Raw genomic sequence first — 20,070 nt, 5'->3', positions numbered from 1 at the left:
AAACCAACATGATTTGATCTAATGGAAAGGAGGCTCGAATTATACCTAGAAGAGGTGCTCATGTTTTGATCCTATTTAATATGAAGCATTGATAATGAGAAATAATGATTAAAATAGTGATTGAGAAAACCCATTAAAAGAGTGTTTAGTATGAGAAATTACTTGTTACTTATAATTGTGATTGGGTAAATCTATATAGATAAGATTGGAAAATAGTAACAAGCAATCCCTCATATTAAATACTTTTGTCCTATCACAAGTGACAAGTAATTCTTCATACTAAACATTCTTTTAATAAATTTTATCAATGATAATCTCAATCGTCACCGAGACCTTAGTACCTGACAGTCTCTTGACTTTTGAGAGAATGTTTGGATAAAACTGAACTATGTTTTGGAGAATAATTTTTAGAAAAACTGTTATTTTGAGAAAAGATAAAGGTCATTTTTGTCTCAAAAGTTTCTACAAAAGAGCATTCGCTGTCATGAAGTTTTTTTTATAAAAAAAGTAATGTCACCCTGAAAGTTGTAAAATCGGAGCAATATCACCCTACATCGATGGAAACCTAACATTTTCTGTTAAGTGACAAGGTGTCACTCTAAAATGCAACATTGGTAATGACATGGCATCCACCTCACTTTTTTTTTTTACCAAGTGAAATGTATAACTGATTTTAAAAAAAGAAAAGTGATACCTCCCCAAGTTCATTTGTGGGGCTACTCTAGCATCCACCCTTTCATCTTCGATTGGAAAGGCACAAAGCGTCCTCCACTTCTAACCATTCAAGCAAGAAAAATGTCTTGCATCAATGGGATCTCTCTCGCCGCCACTAGTCTCTCGATCCCCTCCATTGGGTTCTTCTATGTCAGCTTACCTTTATTATTATTTGTTTAGATTATTTAATTAAATCATTGCAGATTTGCAAGATCAATTTGATATGATTCTGTTTGGTAAAAAAATCTAATATTGTTCTGTATTTTTTCTTTTCATTTAATGCTTGTACTTTTCTTGATAAAAGGAATCGAGCCTATTACTCACCAGATTCGTTTACATTCACTCAGCGAGTCTGCGTTCTTCGTTCTGGGTATCGATGGGAAGTTTTTGGTGAGGGAGATGACGTGATCAATGACCTCCGACTTATCGAGAAAGGAGCCTCTAACCTCCTCAGAGGAAAGCACCCTTGCCGGCCATTGGAGCTTCAAGCTTTGTCCTATGAGCTTGCTTGTGGGCCTATGGGCTTTTCCTCATCAAATGGGAACCGATTTTTTGAACCCCCCAAATCGTGTTTATCCTCTCCCCTTAGATCTGGGAATTCTTATTTTGGCAACTTTTTTTCTGGAAAAAAAAAATCAGACATGATTTGGTTATTTCAATCTATTTTGATTTTGTTGATAAATGAATGGGGAAGTTGTTTGTTTTTCTAACGTGAACTTTCAAGATTTGGGACTCGTGAATCAAGAACCAGAAGTTTGAAGAAGCGGATTTTTCTTAGAGAAGAGAACAATGGTGACTAATGGTGAAGGGGCGGTCGTCGAAGGAGAAGAAGATAACAGTAACGGATGGTGGATTTTGATTCAATCGATTGGAAGTGGATTTTTGGGGCCTGTGATGAGCATATCTAGTCATATGGTTATTTCCAATTTTAGGAGAGAGAAGTAAGGAAGTTTCAATGGAGCACTGGGGGTGGCAATGACATGGCATAACATGAGGCATAACAGCCTACGTGGCAGAGCCACCTCATAATTGGTCCACTAAACGTATGACCGTTAGGATCTGTCAACATAAGGTGACAATGTTCCGATTTTACAACTTTCGGAGTGACATTACTCAAGAACCTTCTTGACAGCTATTACTTTTTAATGAAGACTTCCAAGAAAAAAAAAGACCTTTATACCTTTTGGGAATAGATTTGGAAGAATTGATTTTAATAAAAAAATAATTTTGATAAAATGAGAGTATTTAGATACTCTTCCGGTTTTTAATGTAAGACCCATTTAACTAATTTGATTAGATTAAGAAAGTTAGGTAAGTTAATTAATTATAAGAAAAATGATACATTTTTCCTAAAACACCATAATCATCTTTTTTGATACCCCTTCTCCTTTTTCTACTTGATTATGGTTGAGAGAATATCCATAAGAGTAATTTAGAGAAAATTAATAAATATGAGAAATGAGTCTTATATTTAGGATTAAAATCAACTCAAGAATTAGATCCTATATTAAGGACCGGAGGAGTAGTTATTATCAAAAGCACTTTTTTCATGCACAGATTACATAAAAGATATATTTTGATTTATATTTTTTTTTAAAATAATAAATTTGTAAATACTAATCTCAATATCGGCGACTTTTTTTATTGCTATTTCGAGTGTTGGTCCTATTGGCCTTGTTATGTCCGGATGTGTGTAAGGATTTTAAATATGAAATCCCGTATTTTTTGAAAAATTGAATAAACATGCGTAAGAGCTATTTATTAGTTATATAATTAATGAATAATTAGTTTGTGTATAAAATATAAGATTAATATTTTTAGAAAATTAATAATTAATAATTTCATATCAAAATTATAAACACTCGTAAATAAAATGACGAACCTGACATTAAACCTTCCCTTCCTTCTTCATGGGTGTCAGAATCTTGCTGCTGCACTAAGAGAAAAGCATATTGATCACATTTTCTCTCTCTACTTTATCCTAATGGTCACAAAAAGGCGAAATTTTTTTACTTTTTTTTTGAAACATTGGTTTCGCATTATGAAACTATGACTTTGAGCCAAACTATGATTTTCATAAAATATGTAAGATGTATTTAGATTAGTAGTGGTAAAACTAATTTTTATTCTAATTGATTTTTATAAACCTGAGTTAGAGTAAAAGTCAGTTAGTATAATATGATTTGTGTTTAGATTGATATTTATAAAAAGTCAGTTGAAAAAGTTAAAACTTATTTGGATGATTAATAGAAGAGCAAATTTATATATAAAATGACTAAAATGAACATAATTTTTATTGAATAGTAGTGTTTTATTATATGATTTTAATGTGATAATTGTTAAAAAAATCATTAAAATTATAATTATAAAATAAAAATATTTGTTAGTAAGAAAATTGTAATAAGGGTTTTAAATTGGTAAAAAGGATTTAAATTAAAGGGTTTGTATACAAAATTAATTTGCAAAGTGCTACTACTACATGTGTATACCAATTTATTAAGTCTTCATTACCAATTAAATTTTTAATGAAGATTTTTTTTCCAATTTTCTCTAAATTTATTATTTAATTTTTTTGGATACTTTTATAAACATACTTTTCTAGTTTTATTTATAAGGCACTTTTTAACTTGTTTCACATATATCAAGAAAAATCTTAATGAAGTTATTTATAAATAGGACCAAGAAAAGTTTTTTTTTTCTTTGTATTATAAATAAGAGCACAGAATATATAATTATTGAGTTTTGTTGGAGCAATTTTTCATTTTTGTTAAAGTAAAGTAGGATCCACTTTAAAACACTTCTCTCTTAACTTATGGTCATCCTTTTTCTCTCTCCATGATGGCTATTATCCATGCTGGCTATTATTCATTTATTCTAAAAGCTACAAATTTTGCATGTGTTTTGGTATAGTGCTTGGAGGGGGTGAATGTGTTATAACCTGTTAATTTTAACTAGAGAAGTGAAAAAATTAGAATTGGTCAAAAGCCAAGTAGTATAGAGAAAACTTAGACAGAATAAATTTTGAACTAAGATCAAATCTAGGACTAGACTGCCATTTTTAAATATCATGTCAATATTGATCAATAGAGGAAGGTACATATGAAATTCTCAAAAAATCATAAAAAATATAATAAAATGTAGGAAAAAGTAATTGAGGCCTGAAAGATAAAAATAATTTATTTTGAAATTTTTAGTATTTTCCTGGAATTTTGGCAAATTAAAAAAATTGGTCAAATTGAATTATTTAAAATACTTAGGGGCCTCAATAATGCATGAAAAATTTAGAAAAATTTCTTGGGAAATTATCATGAATTTTAAAATTGTTCCTAGCCTCAAAAAATGCAGAAGATAGCTTTAAAAATATTTAAAACTTAATTTATATCGATAGAAGTCCAATTTTGGAAAAAAAATTTAATTTTAAGAGTTAGGAGTTGAAATAAATTCTGAAAAAATTTGAGGAATCTCTCCTCATCAAAAGGAAGATATTGGCACAAAGAAATGAAGTTTTGAAAACAGTGGATTTAACAGGATCCGAGAAAAATTCAATCAATAATGGGAGATTATATAGTGTGATGAGTATAAGCTTGGTGAGACAAAATTTCTCCCTAATTTTTTGGTGAAAATGACACCAAATAGAGGGGGAAGGGCCTAAGTGAAACAATACAAATTGTTAAAGGATAAACTTGGAAAAAATGAATTATGAAATAAAATATAACAATTTGTGTATGTGTGAGATTAGGTGCCCATGTGAGGTGTCTTCTTGCATTTAATTAAGGGACACATAAGTAGGGTTATGTGGCTAAATCATGAAGGAAGAGAGGCTAATATTTTTCCATGTATTAAGGTGAAATTATAAGGTAAAAGAGATATTTACCAAAGGATAAAATCAAACCCTCCTATATATATGATCACTTCTTCCTTCTTGATACATTTTTGGCCAAATCCAAAGAGTATGAGGGAGAGAATATTTTGGCCAAACAAGGGAGGAAGAAGAGGAGAAGAGGATCAAGCTATACTTAGGTCAAATCAAGTGTCATGTTAAGGCAAACGCGTAGATTTCTCTTCAAATTCAAGCTACCTAGTAGTTTGATGGTTTTAATTGTATTTTTGATGGAATTTAAAGTATGAATTATTTAGAGTTTGGTGCTGTACAAATTGATGTATGTTGAGCTATGAATAATTTAAAGGTTGTTTATGGATTAAGGGATAGAAAATGCACGGATTATGGTATTTAAACTTTGTTTTGGAAAGAATTTCAATTTGTGGAATCAAGGGAGACAATTCAACCAACTAGGGTTCTTGATGATAGAGTTTAATTTTTGTTAATTTGATGTTTCTAATGAGTTTAAGAGGTGAAATTGTGAAGGAATATACGAAGAGTATGTGTTGGGAAGATTAAAATTAAAAACAAAAATTTTGAAACCCTAAACACCCTATTCGGCCAAGTGAAGAAATAATAGGGGGAAATGGATTTTGATAAATCTAAGTACATATTTGGATTCTACATAAAAAATCATGTAGGAAAAGTATGTGAAAGTTAAATTAGAAAAGGAGGATACTAAATCCCTAAATAAAGATTAAAAAGGTTAGGGTCTTAGGTTAAAGTATTAATAAGGATTGTTGAAGTTAATGACAATGCCATTGTGTTGCTTAATTATTAGGCTTTGACATTGAGCAAAAAAAGGGCTCAAGAGCAAGAGAAAGGGACCAAGAATCAAAGCTAACAAGAGATAGCAAGAACTTTTAATTTTAGTACTAAATTGTTTTGGTTGTTTATATGTGTGTATCATGATGTGGTTGAGTTGTATATGTAGAAATGTGATTAACTCCTTGTATTAATGCCTTGGCAATTATGTTTAGTTGAGTTGTTAAATGGTATGATTTATACTCCCTTTTCATGGCATATGAATGGCATGTTTATGGCTTGGTTAATGGTTGCATATAACATGAATTTACTTGGCATTTTAATTCTTGAATTGATGTTCATTACTACTGGGATTCTTTGGAATCGTACCCTATTATATTTGAATTACAATCATTAGGAGATGGAAGTTCCAAGGGAAAGAGCAATGAGGTGGCTTGAATGTGAAGATCTTACTTATGTTTATCATTTTGAAAACTTGCTTTGTAAAACTTGTAATATTGGATGATTGATTATATGACTTTATGTGCTGTATAACTTGACAAAAGTATAGTTTTTGACTGTTTGGTATGCTGGATAATGGTTTTGGTTTGATCAAATGCCATAATACAAGAATTGACATTAAATGATTGAAGTTTGACCAATGGGTGCCTAAACTTTGACCTGTGAGATTTTAGGCAATTAGATGAATCAAAATTTGAAACTTAATAATCTAATAGATCTCATTTTTAGCTTTAAAATGAGTATTAATTATAGGATTTGCAGTTTTGTATAAAAAGTTATGGCTTTCCAAAATTAGACATAAATTCTAAAAAATTGAAAAAATGACCAGATGAATAGGGTACCTTTCTATGAAATCTGGGAATGCATGAGAGGGAAACATAACTTGGAATTATTTTTTCCCTAAATATCTCTTTACAAGTTTCAAATAGAACTTAGAACCACTTCATTTTGATTTTTTTTAGAATTAGTTATGATTTTTTAAAGTTAGTCAGATTTTAGGGTTATGTGAATAGTAATTCGAGAAGAAAAGTTGTCAAAATTGAAATTTACCAACTTAAAAACCTAATGAATGGTTCCATTTACTTCTATTTGCTATAAAAATAGGTTTAAAGTTAAGGCGTTACAGAACGCGTGTTGGACAATGTAAAACGTAATTTAGGGGGAAATTTGAAGAGACTTTTCCTTCAACCTAACTTTTTCTAAACAACCTGTTTTCTCAAAAGACCCGAATAATATCTCACTCTTAAATATACCACCAGTTGAAGTTTCACTCTTTCCAAGGTGCGCTTTCTTCTCCCAACAGCATTCCAAATGTGTTTGGATGGTTTTCAAGCCAAATCATAGTTGAGACCCAAAATTGCATTTTTAAAGTTTGCCAATCACCCCCTAAATAAGATTACCTACCTGTATTTAGCTGGAAAAAAGAGGTTAAAATGTAAATTTATCCTGAAAGTTTTTATTCAAGATCACTGGGTACCTAATTTTTTGTGTATGTAAATTTGCCTTAAAAGTTTAAAATCATAATAATATTGCCCCTTACTATAAAAAAATGTTAACGATTAATGTCACTATTTTAATAACTAATGTTAGTTTTTTAATAGTATGAGGCAATATTGCTATAATTTTAAATTTTTAGAGTAAATTTACACCAAAAAAAAATCAAATATCCACCACTCTTAAATAAAAATTTTTAAGACAAATTTACACATTAACTCCAAAAACCCAAAAGCCTCCACCAACAAGATTTCTTGGGCTCCTCTCTTAGGCCACATTTGTTGAGACATCTGGGTTACTCGTTGCAAAGTTTGTGTGATGATGAGAATACACGTAGCCTTTTCAAGGCATGCTCTCATCAGGATCTGCTAAGGAATGGTGCTCAAGACTCTAGTCCACATGGGTCGTTCAATGCTTGAATAAGTCGCTATGGATGGTTCAGTTTTGGAACGAGACGGAAGGAATGTTAATGACTGCTGGATCTGTGGCTTCAACTGTAAATTAACAACAGTTCTGCCTATTATTGCTGAATAATTGGTTTTATACATGGTCTTAATTTGTGTTGATCCAAAGAATTTTCAAAAATTAGAGACGTGGGGTTTTTGAAATTTTAATAAAAAGAAGAAGTAATATAAAAGAATAATAAAAATTAATTAAAAACTTTTAACCTTATTTTTTAATTTTTTTTAAATCGGGCTTAATAAAATTTTGCTTCCCTTCTCTTCCTCTCACTTTTCCTCATACCAATTGGACCTTAGGTGGTTGTGATAGAGTTAGGCTTGACCTTCATAGGGACTAGTAGGTTATAGTAACTTGTGTATAGAGAGGATATAACTATTACTGATAGGCTAGTGAAGTTCTCAGATAGGATTGAAGGGAATTTTTGACTTCTTGATCAACTTCATCGTTTTATTCAAGAGACGGATGTTGATAAACGAGATGGATTGTTTTTGCTGTTGTAATACTTCTTATGAGTAATAAATTCCAGTTTACATTTTAAAAAAATAAATTTAGACCATGAACTCATACAAGAATTTATTTTTTGTGAATAAATAGCTATTAAAAGTATATAATAAAAATGTATAAAAAAATAACAATTTGGTTATAATATGTTTTATATTTAAATTTCTTTTTTAAATAAAAAATCTAAATTTCTTTTTTCTCCTGATCTTTTAATTTTTTGTTCATTGAGTCTCGACTCTAATAAAAAAATGTTTTTTTTTTTCCCGAATACAAAAGAGGAACTTAAGTTCAAAAATACATTAGAAATCAAATAGTGAGGGAATTAAATTCCAAACAATTATTTTCCACAACCCTCAGGTATTGAGGATTAAAGCCATAAAGCTCTGAATATTGCAAGACCTCTTCTTTGCTAAACCATGTACAACCTTGTTTACGAGAAATACGTTGGTGTTTAACATGCCATTGAAAGATAAGTATGGCAGAACACAGAAAAGTAAATAAAAGCTCAAGTTGAGAATGATCACCATGAGCAAGTGTACACACAGAAAAGCATTATTGGTTCAACCCCAAAAGGAAAAGAAACACACCCCAAGAACAGCATCAAAGCAGAAAAGCTAACAGGGAGTTCGATTTAAGCAAAAAGGGACTAACCCTTAGCAATATGGTGAAAAAAATTCAAATTCTTTTTCAAAGAAATGTCCTATATTTGGGTTTGAGTCTGTGCAAATGTAGAACATATCTTTGGAATAGTTGCTACAATTGAGTTAGACAATATTAAAATTTGACCAAATTAGATGGTCAGATAAAAATAATATTTTCAATTTTTTTGAAAAAATCTTGCTTGATTGAGGGGTTTTCATCTAAATGTTTCTGAAACTATAATCATTTTAATTTTAAAAAACAAAAAAAAAGAAGCATTTTAAATCTGTATATGATTTTTTCAAATGGGCTAAATAGTATTTTTGGCTTGAAAGTTTTTTTAAAAAAGGAGCTGTGAGTATCCGAAAGTTTTTTACGCAATTTTGTCCAAAAAGTAGTAAAACAGTAGCAATTTTATCTCACTCTAACAAACCCAAATGGTCAACTAATATTGATCGGGTTACAAAGAATTTTTGTTTCAAAAGTTGTCAAAAAGAAGCTGTGTGGGTTAGAAAGTTCTTTTTGTGCAATTTTGGCCCGAAAGTACTAAAAATAAAGAAATCTCATTCTATCTTAAATTATCACTTGACTCTCATATAATATATCAATTTATAGGTTAGGTAAATTAGTTTCAAAGAAAATGATAAATATGAGAAGCAAAGTAAATTAAAATCTTATATTTAGAACTAAATCTAATTCGCAACTAACTCTTATATTAAGGATAAGGAGTATTTATTTATATTTTTATTTATGATTAGATATAACATTTTTTAATTTTATTTGTTATATAAAAACTAGACTGTTTATTTTACAAGTTGTATTGAGCTTTTGAAATGATCACTCAAGTAAATAATAAGTTATAAAAAGTTACCACCTATAAATTTTTTTTTTTATCTTTTATGGTGATATATTACCTTACCATTTTTGGTACCTTTTATTAACCAAAAGGTTAAAGATATTTTTGGTTTGATTTGGTTTGTTATTTGGGAGAATTAGAGAGAAGGACCAATGGGAATGGATATTTATGAGAGAGAATCATAAAAATTAAAATTATTTTAAAAGACCAAATATTCAAATATAAATTTAAAAATACCATATTGTCCCTATCTAAACCTCCTATATTTTCTCTATATTTCCTCCTACATTTTATTTTTAAAGATAATATGAATTAATAAATTTTACTAAATTAATTTATTTTACAAAAAATTATTTTTTAGGATATATCCCCTTGTTGTAATTCGTTTAAGTGAAATTAAATTTCTTTTATATTTGTTAATTTTTTATATCTTATATGTTATTTATATTAATATATCATATATTTAGGTGACTTTTGTCAAATGATTTTGAGCAGGGGTCTTACAAAATTATAATAATTATTTGAATTCTTTAAATTTCTTATCATTACATGAATTTGTTATTTTAAATCTGACATAAATTTATTATAAAATAAAAAATTAATTATAAATTTTTTATTTTTAAAATTGTGTATACAATAAATTATATAATAATATAAATTTTAATAAAATTATATAAATTTTATTTTCAATAAAAATCTATGATGGTTTTGAAAATATATTTTTATTTTTATAAAGAAAATAAAAATTAATTTTCTCATCACTGAACAATGTCTGCATATTTTTTTAATTGATTTTTTTGCATATATTGTAAAATTTAAGAGAAATCAGGTTTAATTCAGTAAAATTTATTAATTTGTATTAGTTTTAAAAATAAAATGTAGGAGGGAATATAAGAGAAATAGAACATTTGGATAGGGATAATTTGGTATTTTTAGATTTATATTGGAATATTTGGTCCGTTTAAATAATTTTAATTTTTATGATAATCTCTTATAAATATCACTCGTTATTGGTCCTTCTTTCTAATTCTTCCTTGTTATTTTCTTTGTTGAATATTCATGGATGATGATAATGAAAGGGGAAAGCTTTATTTTTTCCATATTTATTTTTGCGTCCACATATTCAGTAGTTGTTGATATGGCTTTATGGTTATATTTTTTTTTATTATCCATATTTTCATGAACATTGATAATGATAAAAGGGGAAAGAGGTTTTTTTTTTTTTTTCCAGTGTGATGATGATGTGGTGTCTTATAATAAGAAATATATCAACATAAAATATAAGAAAATTTATGAAAAATTCTTTTTTGATACATTATTTACTTGAGTGATCATTTCAAAAACTCAATGTAACATGTAAAATAAATATGCCTAGTTTTTATATCAAAAAATAAAATTGAAAGGCGTGCCGAAAAAAGGCCTATTTTTATTCGGGTCTCTTTTTATTTGACTAGCAAGGCATTTTTTCTGCAATTTTGGGCAGGCATAGCTGACATTTGGGTCTCATGAACACCCTATTTCTTTTGACTGGATTCATCTTCTTTACTGTTTATGAAATCTGGTTTACTGTTATCATATGGATTTTGAGGATCTATAGGAGAATAACCTTCTAGGCATCTACAAACTTGCCTATTATTATCAACCGAAGAGCAAATGCTATTGTATCCACAAACGCTTGTTCCTTCACTAACTAATGCGTGACAGATATTATCTGGCCAGGACCAGAGAGTAATGTAAGTTTCATTGCAATAGGAATTCTTTGGATGTCGATAGAACCTGAAAACTCCATCATAATCAAGAGTAACTCCAACATAAAATTGATTGGGAGAGGATGTTGAGAAGGTATACGTATCATTATTCTCTCTTAAAACATGCAACTCTCCTGATTTGTTGAAGACTAGTTCAATGCTAGGGCTACTTGTTTCAGACTCAACAATATAGGTCTCAAAATAATTTTCATTAGGATACCCAGATGGTAAGCTTATGGAATGCATCACTAGATTACCATAATCTTGAAGTACAAGTTGGAATTTTGCCCCGGCGAAATCTGTCTCTGATTTTCTAGTAGAAAGCACTCCTCCTCTTCCTAAAATCTGTGAGAGCAATATGGTGTCTGTAGGATCCTTAAAGTTATCCCAAACAGAGTTCAAGCTTCTATCTTTAAGAACAGAGCTGCTGAAGTCATTCAAGGGGCCATGAAGAACAGTACCATAAAGGTTAGCTGAAATCCACAAAATCTCACCATCAAAGAAGTAAGCTTAAGACCTTGTGCAGAGGTAAGTTGAATTGTTGACCCCTTTGGAGCCGCATCGGGGTTAATACAATTTTTATTCCTTCAAATTTCAAATTATAAGTTTTTGTCCCTCAATATTTTTTTCATTTAAAATATCAGTCCCTATAATTCAATAAAAAGTTGAACAATTTTTCTTGTTGAGGAACTAAAACTTATGTTTTGAAATATAATTCAACAAAAAATTGAACAATTTTTCTTGTTGAGGAACTAAAACTTATGTTTTGAAATTTAAAGAACTAAAATCAAAATAAAAACAAGCTTAAAGGATCAAAGATCATATTAACCTGCCGGGTTGTCTCCATTGGCATACCAGCCAATGGTTGTGTTTGCAATCTTAGCATACCAGATGAAGGGCAAGAAAGAATTATTATTCTTTCAGTGGTTGAAATCCAAAGGCAAAATCTCCAGAAGGTGAAAGCACCCATATGGATTTGCTGTCTGCTGCAATGAGTGAATCTGGTTTGGGCAAAAACACAAGTAGGTGGCGGAAACAGAAGAAGTGCACAAAGTAGAAGGGGATTCAGAGAAATGACCATTCCAGAACAGATTTTGGTTACTATCAAAGGTTCGGGAAAATGAAAATAGTATTACATACACTTTTAAATGTTAAAATGAAATTGTAGGTATAATTAAAAAAAAAACAAACTTTGAACTATTAAAGAAAATAAATGTTTTTAAAACAATGAAACGAATTCATCACAATCAATATTATTCATAAGAATTGTTAATCACATATGTAACAAGGGGCAAGTTAGCGTGGCCAAAGAAGACAAAAGAGGCAAGTTTATGTGCTGCCTATGTGGAGGATAATCATTAAAAAAACTAGATTGGATTGTTAGTGGCAGTCTCACTTAAGATGAGGGTGAATTGGATGAGTTATAAAAATTTGAACCGAATTAAAATAATGAAATTAATAAAACAGAGGGCTTTAAAATTAGAAAGATTTCACCGCAGATCAATGACACCAGATTTATACTGGTTCAGTCTTAACCGCTTGACCTACGTCCAGTTCTCAGAACACCTCTGAGATTTTCACTATGATCCAAGATTAACCGGGTTCTTGGTGCCTCAGTACAACAATTGATCTTCTCAATCACTCCTCCTTATTACCCGTAAGGTTACAAACCCACTCAAGGGTCCACATTCTTGAGTTATACTCAGAAAGTGATTAAAGATGATATGTTAGTCTCTCTCACAGAGTAAATGGATGAGAAGCACTGAAGCTCAGCAAAGACGAAAACAGAGTATTGAATGCAACAGTAAAATATTTGCAGAAGGTAGCTCACGTATTCAATATCCGCATTCAATGCTTCTTCGTGCCTTTTATAATTGCGGAAGTTTAATAACCGTTAGACGAAAGAGCTTCTAGCTTTTGAGAGTTTGGTTGAGTGTTTTTCCAGCTGCAACGATTTTCGCCATTTAATGCTTTTGACATGATAGGTTACAGGCTACTGAATAACCGTTGAACTTTCTTCGTAATCTGTAATAATACTTCAATCTAATAAGTTCTTTCTTCAAAATGAAATTCAGGAAGATAACTGATAAAATGATAGTAATATTCTTATGGTAGGAGAGAAGTAAATCAATCAAACATCGGATCCAACAACTATGAACTGATCAACCTTGATCGAAGACATGATCGATAACTGGTTTGTCAATTACGTTATCGATTAATAAAGATGAAAGATTTTGAAACAGATAACTATATTTATCGATCAAGTTATAAATTAATACATGATCGATCCAGTGATCGATAAATGAAAAGATTGATTTCAGAAGGAGAAGGCTCAAGGTCACTTATGATTCTAAATCTCTTAAAATAAAGAATTAAGATAAATAGTAAGGCTGAGAAAAGCTTGAAGAGAAATATTTAGAAGATTCTTAAGTCTCCCCGAAGCTTCTGGTATTGAAAGAGTTGGATCATTGATCGAATAAGTGATTAGGAAATGTTTGATCGATCAATTTATTGATAAAGATAAGCAGGAGAGAATTTGATTTTCAAGATACATTGATTGAATACTTTATTGATAAACAGATGACAGAAAATTCGATCGATAAAACAAAGTTTATCAAAGATTTTCATAAAGAGCACAAATCCTAAGATGATCGAGTAAATGATTGATTAGAGACTTATCGATCAAGTGATCGATAATCATATAGTTGAGAAACTCAGTTTTGAAATGCCAGAAGCATGTTTGATCGATCATGTTATGTGAAAATAGAATATTCAGAAGATTGGATGATCGATCATTTTATTGATAAATTGATGATCGATCAAGTGATCGAAGAAAGACTTAAACAGTTTAAATAAGTAAAAAGGTGATGATCGATGATTTGATCAATAAACCGTTGATCGATCAAGTGATCGATAAAGTAATTTTCAAAAGAACCTAAACAGAAGAAAAATATCGATAAGCAGGTGAGATATTATGCAATGATAGAATAAGTTATCGATAAATCTATAATCGATAAAGTGATCGATAAATGGTGATTGAAACAAAATACAATGAGAGTAGGAAGTTTTACCATTTATCTGTCTTCTCATTGATAACTCATTTATCAATCAAGTGATCGATAAACACTTATCAAAACTTGTGTCTTATTATCTGTTAGTTGTTCGATCACTAGATTATCGATCAATTGATCAATAATTTTCTACAAACTTTTATACAAAACAGTATTAGTGATGAACACATACAAATTTGATTTATCTATCAGGTTATCGATTAACATTTCTACAAGTTTCTTGTCAACACGGGAACTTTATCTATCAAATGATCGATAAACCCTTGATCGATCAGGTGATTGATCAACTTACTAAAACACATATTCCTTAATTTATTATCATCAAAACCTTAAATCTAGATTGTTGATCAGACTCTCATTAATGGCTTGATCTAGATTAAAAAATTATTTTTTCTAGTTGACCCATGTTAGATGGGAGTTGAACTGCCATTGAGTCAGAATTGGGAGTTAGATTGAAAATTATATTGGTTTTTAAAAAACCAGGCAGTTTTTTGAGTTGATCCAAAAATGCTAAAAAATATTTAAAAACCTATGAAAAATTGAAAATTGATCCCTCTCAAACAACATTCAATATATTTTTCAGACTACTTGTTGTCATATGGTGTTATTTAATAGTAAAATTCATATACTTTGATGTTATTATCTTAATATCTTGACAACTAAACTTTTTATGAATTTATTGAGATATACATAGACAATGCATATAATTATTGTTGTTAAATTTTTATTTAATTATTATATCACCAATTCAATCACCCATCTGACTGGTTAGACCATTGCCATTTGATGTGTGATCTGGCTTTCAAAACATTGATAGAAAATCATGGTGTTGAACTATCTTATAATTGTTATTTTCACTCGCAGCTTTTAGCAGATTTAGCGGGTGTTTATATATATGTCTCATGTATGAAGCACAGACACTTCAGATCACTTGATGAATTAGTATTGGTACCTGGTACCGATACTGGTAGCTTTAAAGGGGGTTTGAGTCTTTTTAATAAGTTACTTTCAACATATTTCATATAAATAAATAAAAAAACTTGCACTTTTTTACTATTATTTAAAATTCAATGACTTTTTAACTTTATCCCTATAATATACATTATACCTTATGAAAATAAAGTCAACACAATAATAAATAAAGAATAAAATTATATTTTATTTGAAAAATTTGTCTTTCCGCCTTATAGATAAAATAAAAAAATTTCTTCTCCCTATCTTATAAATAGGATTAGAAGAGTATATGTTCTAGTGTGATGGTTTAACATATTGATATATATAAATGCTGCAATTGCAAACAAATTAACGCTAAGTCTTTCTTGCCCATCATGAAATGGAGACAAATTTCCCAAAGTTAATGTGAATTAACGTGTTGCATTTGTATATGTTAACCTCTCTCTCTGACTATGATTCGAAAAGATCTCCCCAACAAGCAATGAGGAGAAGCAGGACTCGCAATGATTAATGATTGGCTATACAAGAATACAACATACATTACATTATACAAAAATGAATATAAAATATTATCAATATTATAATCCAGTGGATGTTCTTAACATTCAAGAATGAGACTTTATAACTTTCCATCTCAACTTTCAAATTCTAGTGAGAGATACTTACATTTGATGTTATTGATATGGTTCGAATAGGTTTTCTATGGAAAGATACCCGTACTTAATAAAAAAATTACATTATACTTTATAACCTCCAATTGTACAATTTAAACGGTTTAATTCTATTCTTCATGATGTACATGTAACTTTTTGGATTAGTCTTTAATATTGAGATCATATAAATAGAAGTGATGTACACACTATTGAAATAATGAAGTGAACGAAAATTCCAAAAGCACATTCCATACTTATCCCAAATATGAGCATGATGTGTTCATCTTACTCTAAGCATCCATATTGATTTTGGATGGTTCCAAAAATTATTGTTAAAACAATTGTGATTACAAATTTTAAATCTTAGCCATCATTTATAGTAGATGTTGAATGATCTAGATTATATTATAACACTGAGCACCTAGTGGTCATCATCATGATGAGATCGAATGGGTCCTAAAAATTTCTCCTTATTTCCTCCTTAATTTTCTCGTCGTCTTCATCCACAACATCTCAATCTCTTGTATTTTCTTATTATATAATATATGTCACTAATATACCCACAACATCTTTTAATATAAAAGTTAGTTGGAAGATAGATTTGGTCTTAAATATAAAATTTTAGTCCATTTTGCTTTTCATATTTATCATTTTCTCTCAAACTAATTTACTTAACCTATAAATTGATATATTATACTCCTCTGATCCTTAATATAAGACCCTTTTAACTAATTTGATTAGATCAAGGAAGTTAGGTAAATTAGTTAATTATAAGAAAAGCGACATATTTTTCCTAAAATACCATAATCAGCTTTTTTAATACCCTCTCTCCCTCTTCTACTTGATTATGGTTGAGGGAGTATCCATAGGGATAATTTAGAGAAAATTGATAAATATGATAAATGAGTCTTATATTTAGGATCAAAACCAACTCAAGAATTGAGTCCTATATTAAGGACCAGAAGAGTATAAAAAGTCAAGTGACAATTTTGGGTAGGATGAAGTTGCTATATTTTTACTACTTCCGTGGCAAAATTACATAAAAAACTTCCAGATATCCACAACTTCTTTTGGAAAACTTTTGGGGCAAAAATGCTTTTTAAAGGAGATCGTTTGGGTCTGTTAAAGCAGGGTAAAATTGCTATGTTTTTACTACTTTTAGAGTAAAATTGCATTAAAAAAAAAAACTTCTACATACCCACAACTTTCTTTTTAAAAAATTTCAGGGTAAAAATACTATTTAATCCTTTTTCAAATACACTATATTTGCACCCAAAAAAACTTCTAAATCTTTGCTGGTCTAAAGGTTTCAGAAAGATCTGTTTATTCTCGGACTGTATTGAGGCAATTAATCTAACTACTAGGGAGGTGTAATGATAGTTACTCTTTCAAAGATTTGGTGAATGATGTTAAAATAGCAATACATAGGGATTGGCATATTGTTTTTTGTCATGTAGATAGGGAGAGGATTTCCTTGGAAGATCAATTAGCGAAACTCTCTCATAGGATTGACAGCAATTTTTGTATTGCTGATCATTCTTCTCCTTTATGTTTTGAGGCGGACGGTGACGAAGGACAGTAGATTTGTTTAGCCTGTTATTGTACGTTGGTTTTTATTTATTGACTCTCAGTTATCATTCAAAAAAAAAAAAACCACCGGAAGTTGTTGTGCCACTACCAGCCCCCCAGCCGTCACCGATGGGTATTGTCATTTACCACCAATCATCGCGATTGGCCACGGCCATCAAATGTCAACAATGGCAATCATTATTGCCCTTTGGCCGTGGTCGACTCGCCACCATCCGCCATCACCACAGTCATTAATAATCAATGCTGACTAAACCACTTGGTGACGGTGGTCGGTGGCGATCAGGGGTGATAGTGTGGGTCCGACTCGTAGGTCCAACCCAATGTTTTAAAAGCCGGACCGGAAATCAAACCGGAAAGATCAACGGGTCATGGTTCAATCGGTCGGATCGGTTGGACCGTTCGGTTAGACCGGTGATGCAATAATTAATTTAAAACAATATTATATACATATAATTAGTATATATGAAAAATATCAAATTATTAAATAATTTAGAAATGCATTTAAATAATCTAAAATTATAATGAAATCATTGAAAATGGACTAAAACCTTATATATTTAAATTTATGTATGTTTAAAATATTTAATGATATTACAAATTATCAATTCATTCAAATCAAAATATTTTTTTAAAAGATAGACCAAATATCGAATAAAAAGACTAGTGACTCACGATTTTAACACCACAATATATGAAATTTTCAATGAAATAATACTATATGGTTATAAATAGTCTAAAAATATATTAGGATATTTAAGGGGATCAATTTTTTATTTTTCTTCTATTTTTAAAATTTTTTTTAGTATTTTTCAGTCAGGCTAAAAAACCGTCCGGTTTTCTGAAAACCGTTCCGGTTTCTGGCCCAACTCCGGTTTCCGGCTTAATAACGGCTCAACTCCGGTCCAATTCGGCTCAACTATGTGAACGGTTTTTTGGTCCAAACCGAGCCGTTAACGAGTCCGGGTGACGGTTCAACCGGTCCGACCGTCCGGTTCGGTCCGGTTCTTTAATCATTGGGTCCAACCCTTATTAACCAAGTCTTTTTAATTCACACGGTCGAGCTAGCCCATCAATTTAAGGGTTAACTCACATTAATTTATATTTTAAATTTTATTAATTATTATAATTATATTACTTTATGTGATGTCCTATTTTTTAAAACAAAGCCTATATTATTTGTTTGTATATTATATAAAAAATATTTTAAAAATAAATAATTGTCCAAGGTAGGTTTAGGTTGGCATTTTGCAAATGGGTTTTTTTGGCCTACATAATGTTTGAATAGGGTTTTTTTAGGCCTTTTGCTCAGGAGGTGTTTGAATAGAAACAAACCATGGTTTCATGATAAGCTATGCGTGGTGATTGATGGTAAAAAAATATTTTAAATAAATTTTTTAAACTCTTAAAACTACTTCCAAATCAATATAATCAAATATACTTTTATTTTATTTTATTTTGAAAAATAATTTTTACAAATTGATTTATAAAAGGAAAAAACTCAAACAAGTTCAAAATAAACCCTCTTGAGGCCTTTCATAAAGGAAAACATGGGGCACATTGTGAACATGAATAAAATTGACAAATGTCCCTAATATTTTAATTTAAACCCACTAAATACAATCTCTAATATAATTTTTATTAAATACTTTCCTTACATAAATTTTATTTTTTAGGCTTTCTAGAAATCTTGTTACTTTATAATAGAAAAGGTAATATGATGACTTTCTCTTACTTTTAATGCATTGTAATTGATATTACTACCTCCGATCCTAATTATAAGAGCTAGTTGACTATTTTTAGGAGATTAAGAAAATAAGTTAAATTAGTTATTTGTAATAAATAGGGGTTGTCTTTCCTAAAATATCCTTACTAATCAAGTTTATTGGTTAGAACTACTATTATTAGAGAGACTATATTAAAAAAAATGCATAAATATAAGAGATAAAGTGAATTGGGGTCTTATAATTAAGACCAAAATAAAAATCAAACGAGATCTTACATTAAGGACCAGAGGTAGTGTATTGAATTTAATGTGTTTCATATGATTATATTATAATTATAATATATTATAATAAAAAATAAATAATATTAATTATAATTATTATTTATTAATATTAATTAATTAATAAAATGAAAAAAATTGAATAGAGATAATGGTGTGGAAGAAATGAAATTGTTTTTATAATTTTAATGAGTTATTTATTCATTGTACGTATTATTATATTTTGTAGATGTGCATTGTCTCCAAAATTCAAAGAACTTAATTATGACTTTCATGCACCATGTTTTTAATACATCCTTCTCTATTTATGAATTCAAGCTATTAAGTACAGGAACATTGAAATGTATCAAATATACATTCGTGATTCTTTAATTTTTGGAAAATGGACATAATAATTGTTGCTGATGTAATTTATGTAATACTATAGATAATTAATTTGAAAATATTAAGAGTTGATTATTTGTGATGAATTTGTGTTGATTTTCTTAAACTATCATATTTAATCATGTGTATCGAAATTACTTCTTCTCATAATCAATAGAGGAAAAAATTATAAATTTGAAAGATAAAATAGATTAAATTTTTATATCTAAAATCAAATTTAATCCCTAACTAGTTTTTATATTAAAAACATAAGGCAGTACTCAAAATGATTTGGCTCAGCAGATACTTGACACGATATCAAATTTTAATAATTAAGTTATATGAGTTTACGTGTTCGACTTTTGGTGAGTACACATA

The 20,070-nt window shown here is 29.5% G+C and overlaps 1 protein-coding gene across 1 annotated transcript; it reads right to left on the bottom strand.

The window, feature by feature from the left end:
- Window positions 1-10,825: 10,825 nt before the first annotated feature.
- LOC114758688 (G-type lectin S-receptor-like serine/threonine-protein kinase LECRK3) lies at window positions 10,826-12,140 on the bottom strand. Its single transcript, XM_028947760.1, has 2 exons — window positions 11,915-12,140; window positions 10,826-11,532 (listed from the first exon to the last, which is right to left on the bottom strand). The coding sequence occupies exons 1-2, from the start codon at window positions 12,138-12,140 to the stop codon at window positions 10,826-10,828; spliced, it is 933 nt and encodes a 310-aa protein (XP_028803593.1).
- Window positions 12,141-20,070: the final 7,930 nt, after the last annotated feature.

The sequence above is a fragment of the Neltuma alba genome, unplaced genomic scaffold, assembly GCF_004799145.2.
Source record: "Neltuma alba isolate B1F8T4 unplaced genomic scaffold, ASM479914v2 tig00010742_pilon, whole genome shotgun sequence".
NCBI classification, from domain to species: domain Eukaryota; kingdom Viridiplantae; phylum Streptophyta; class Magnoliopsida; order Fabales; family Fabaceae; genus Neltuma; species Neltuma alba.
This window is presented reverse-complemented; position numbering and strand designations above follow the sequence as displayed.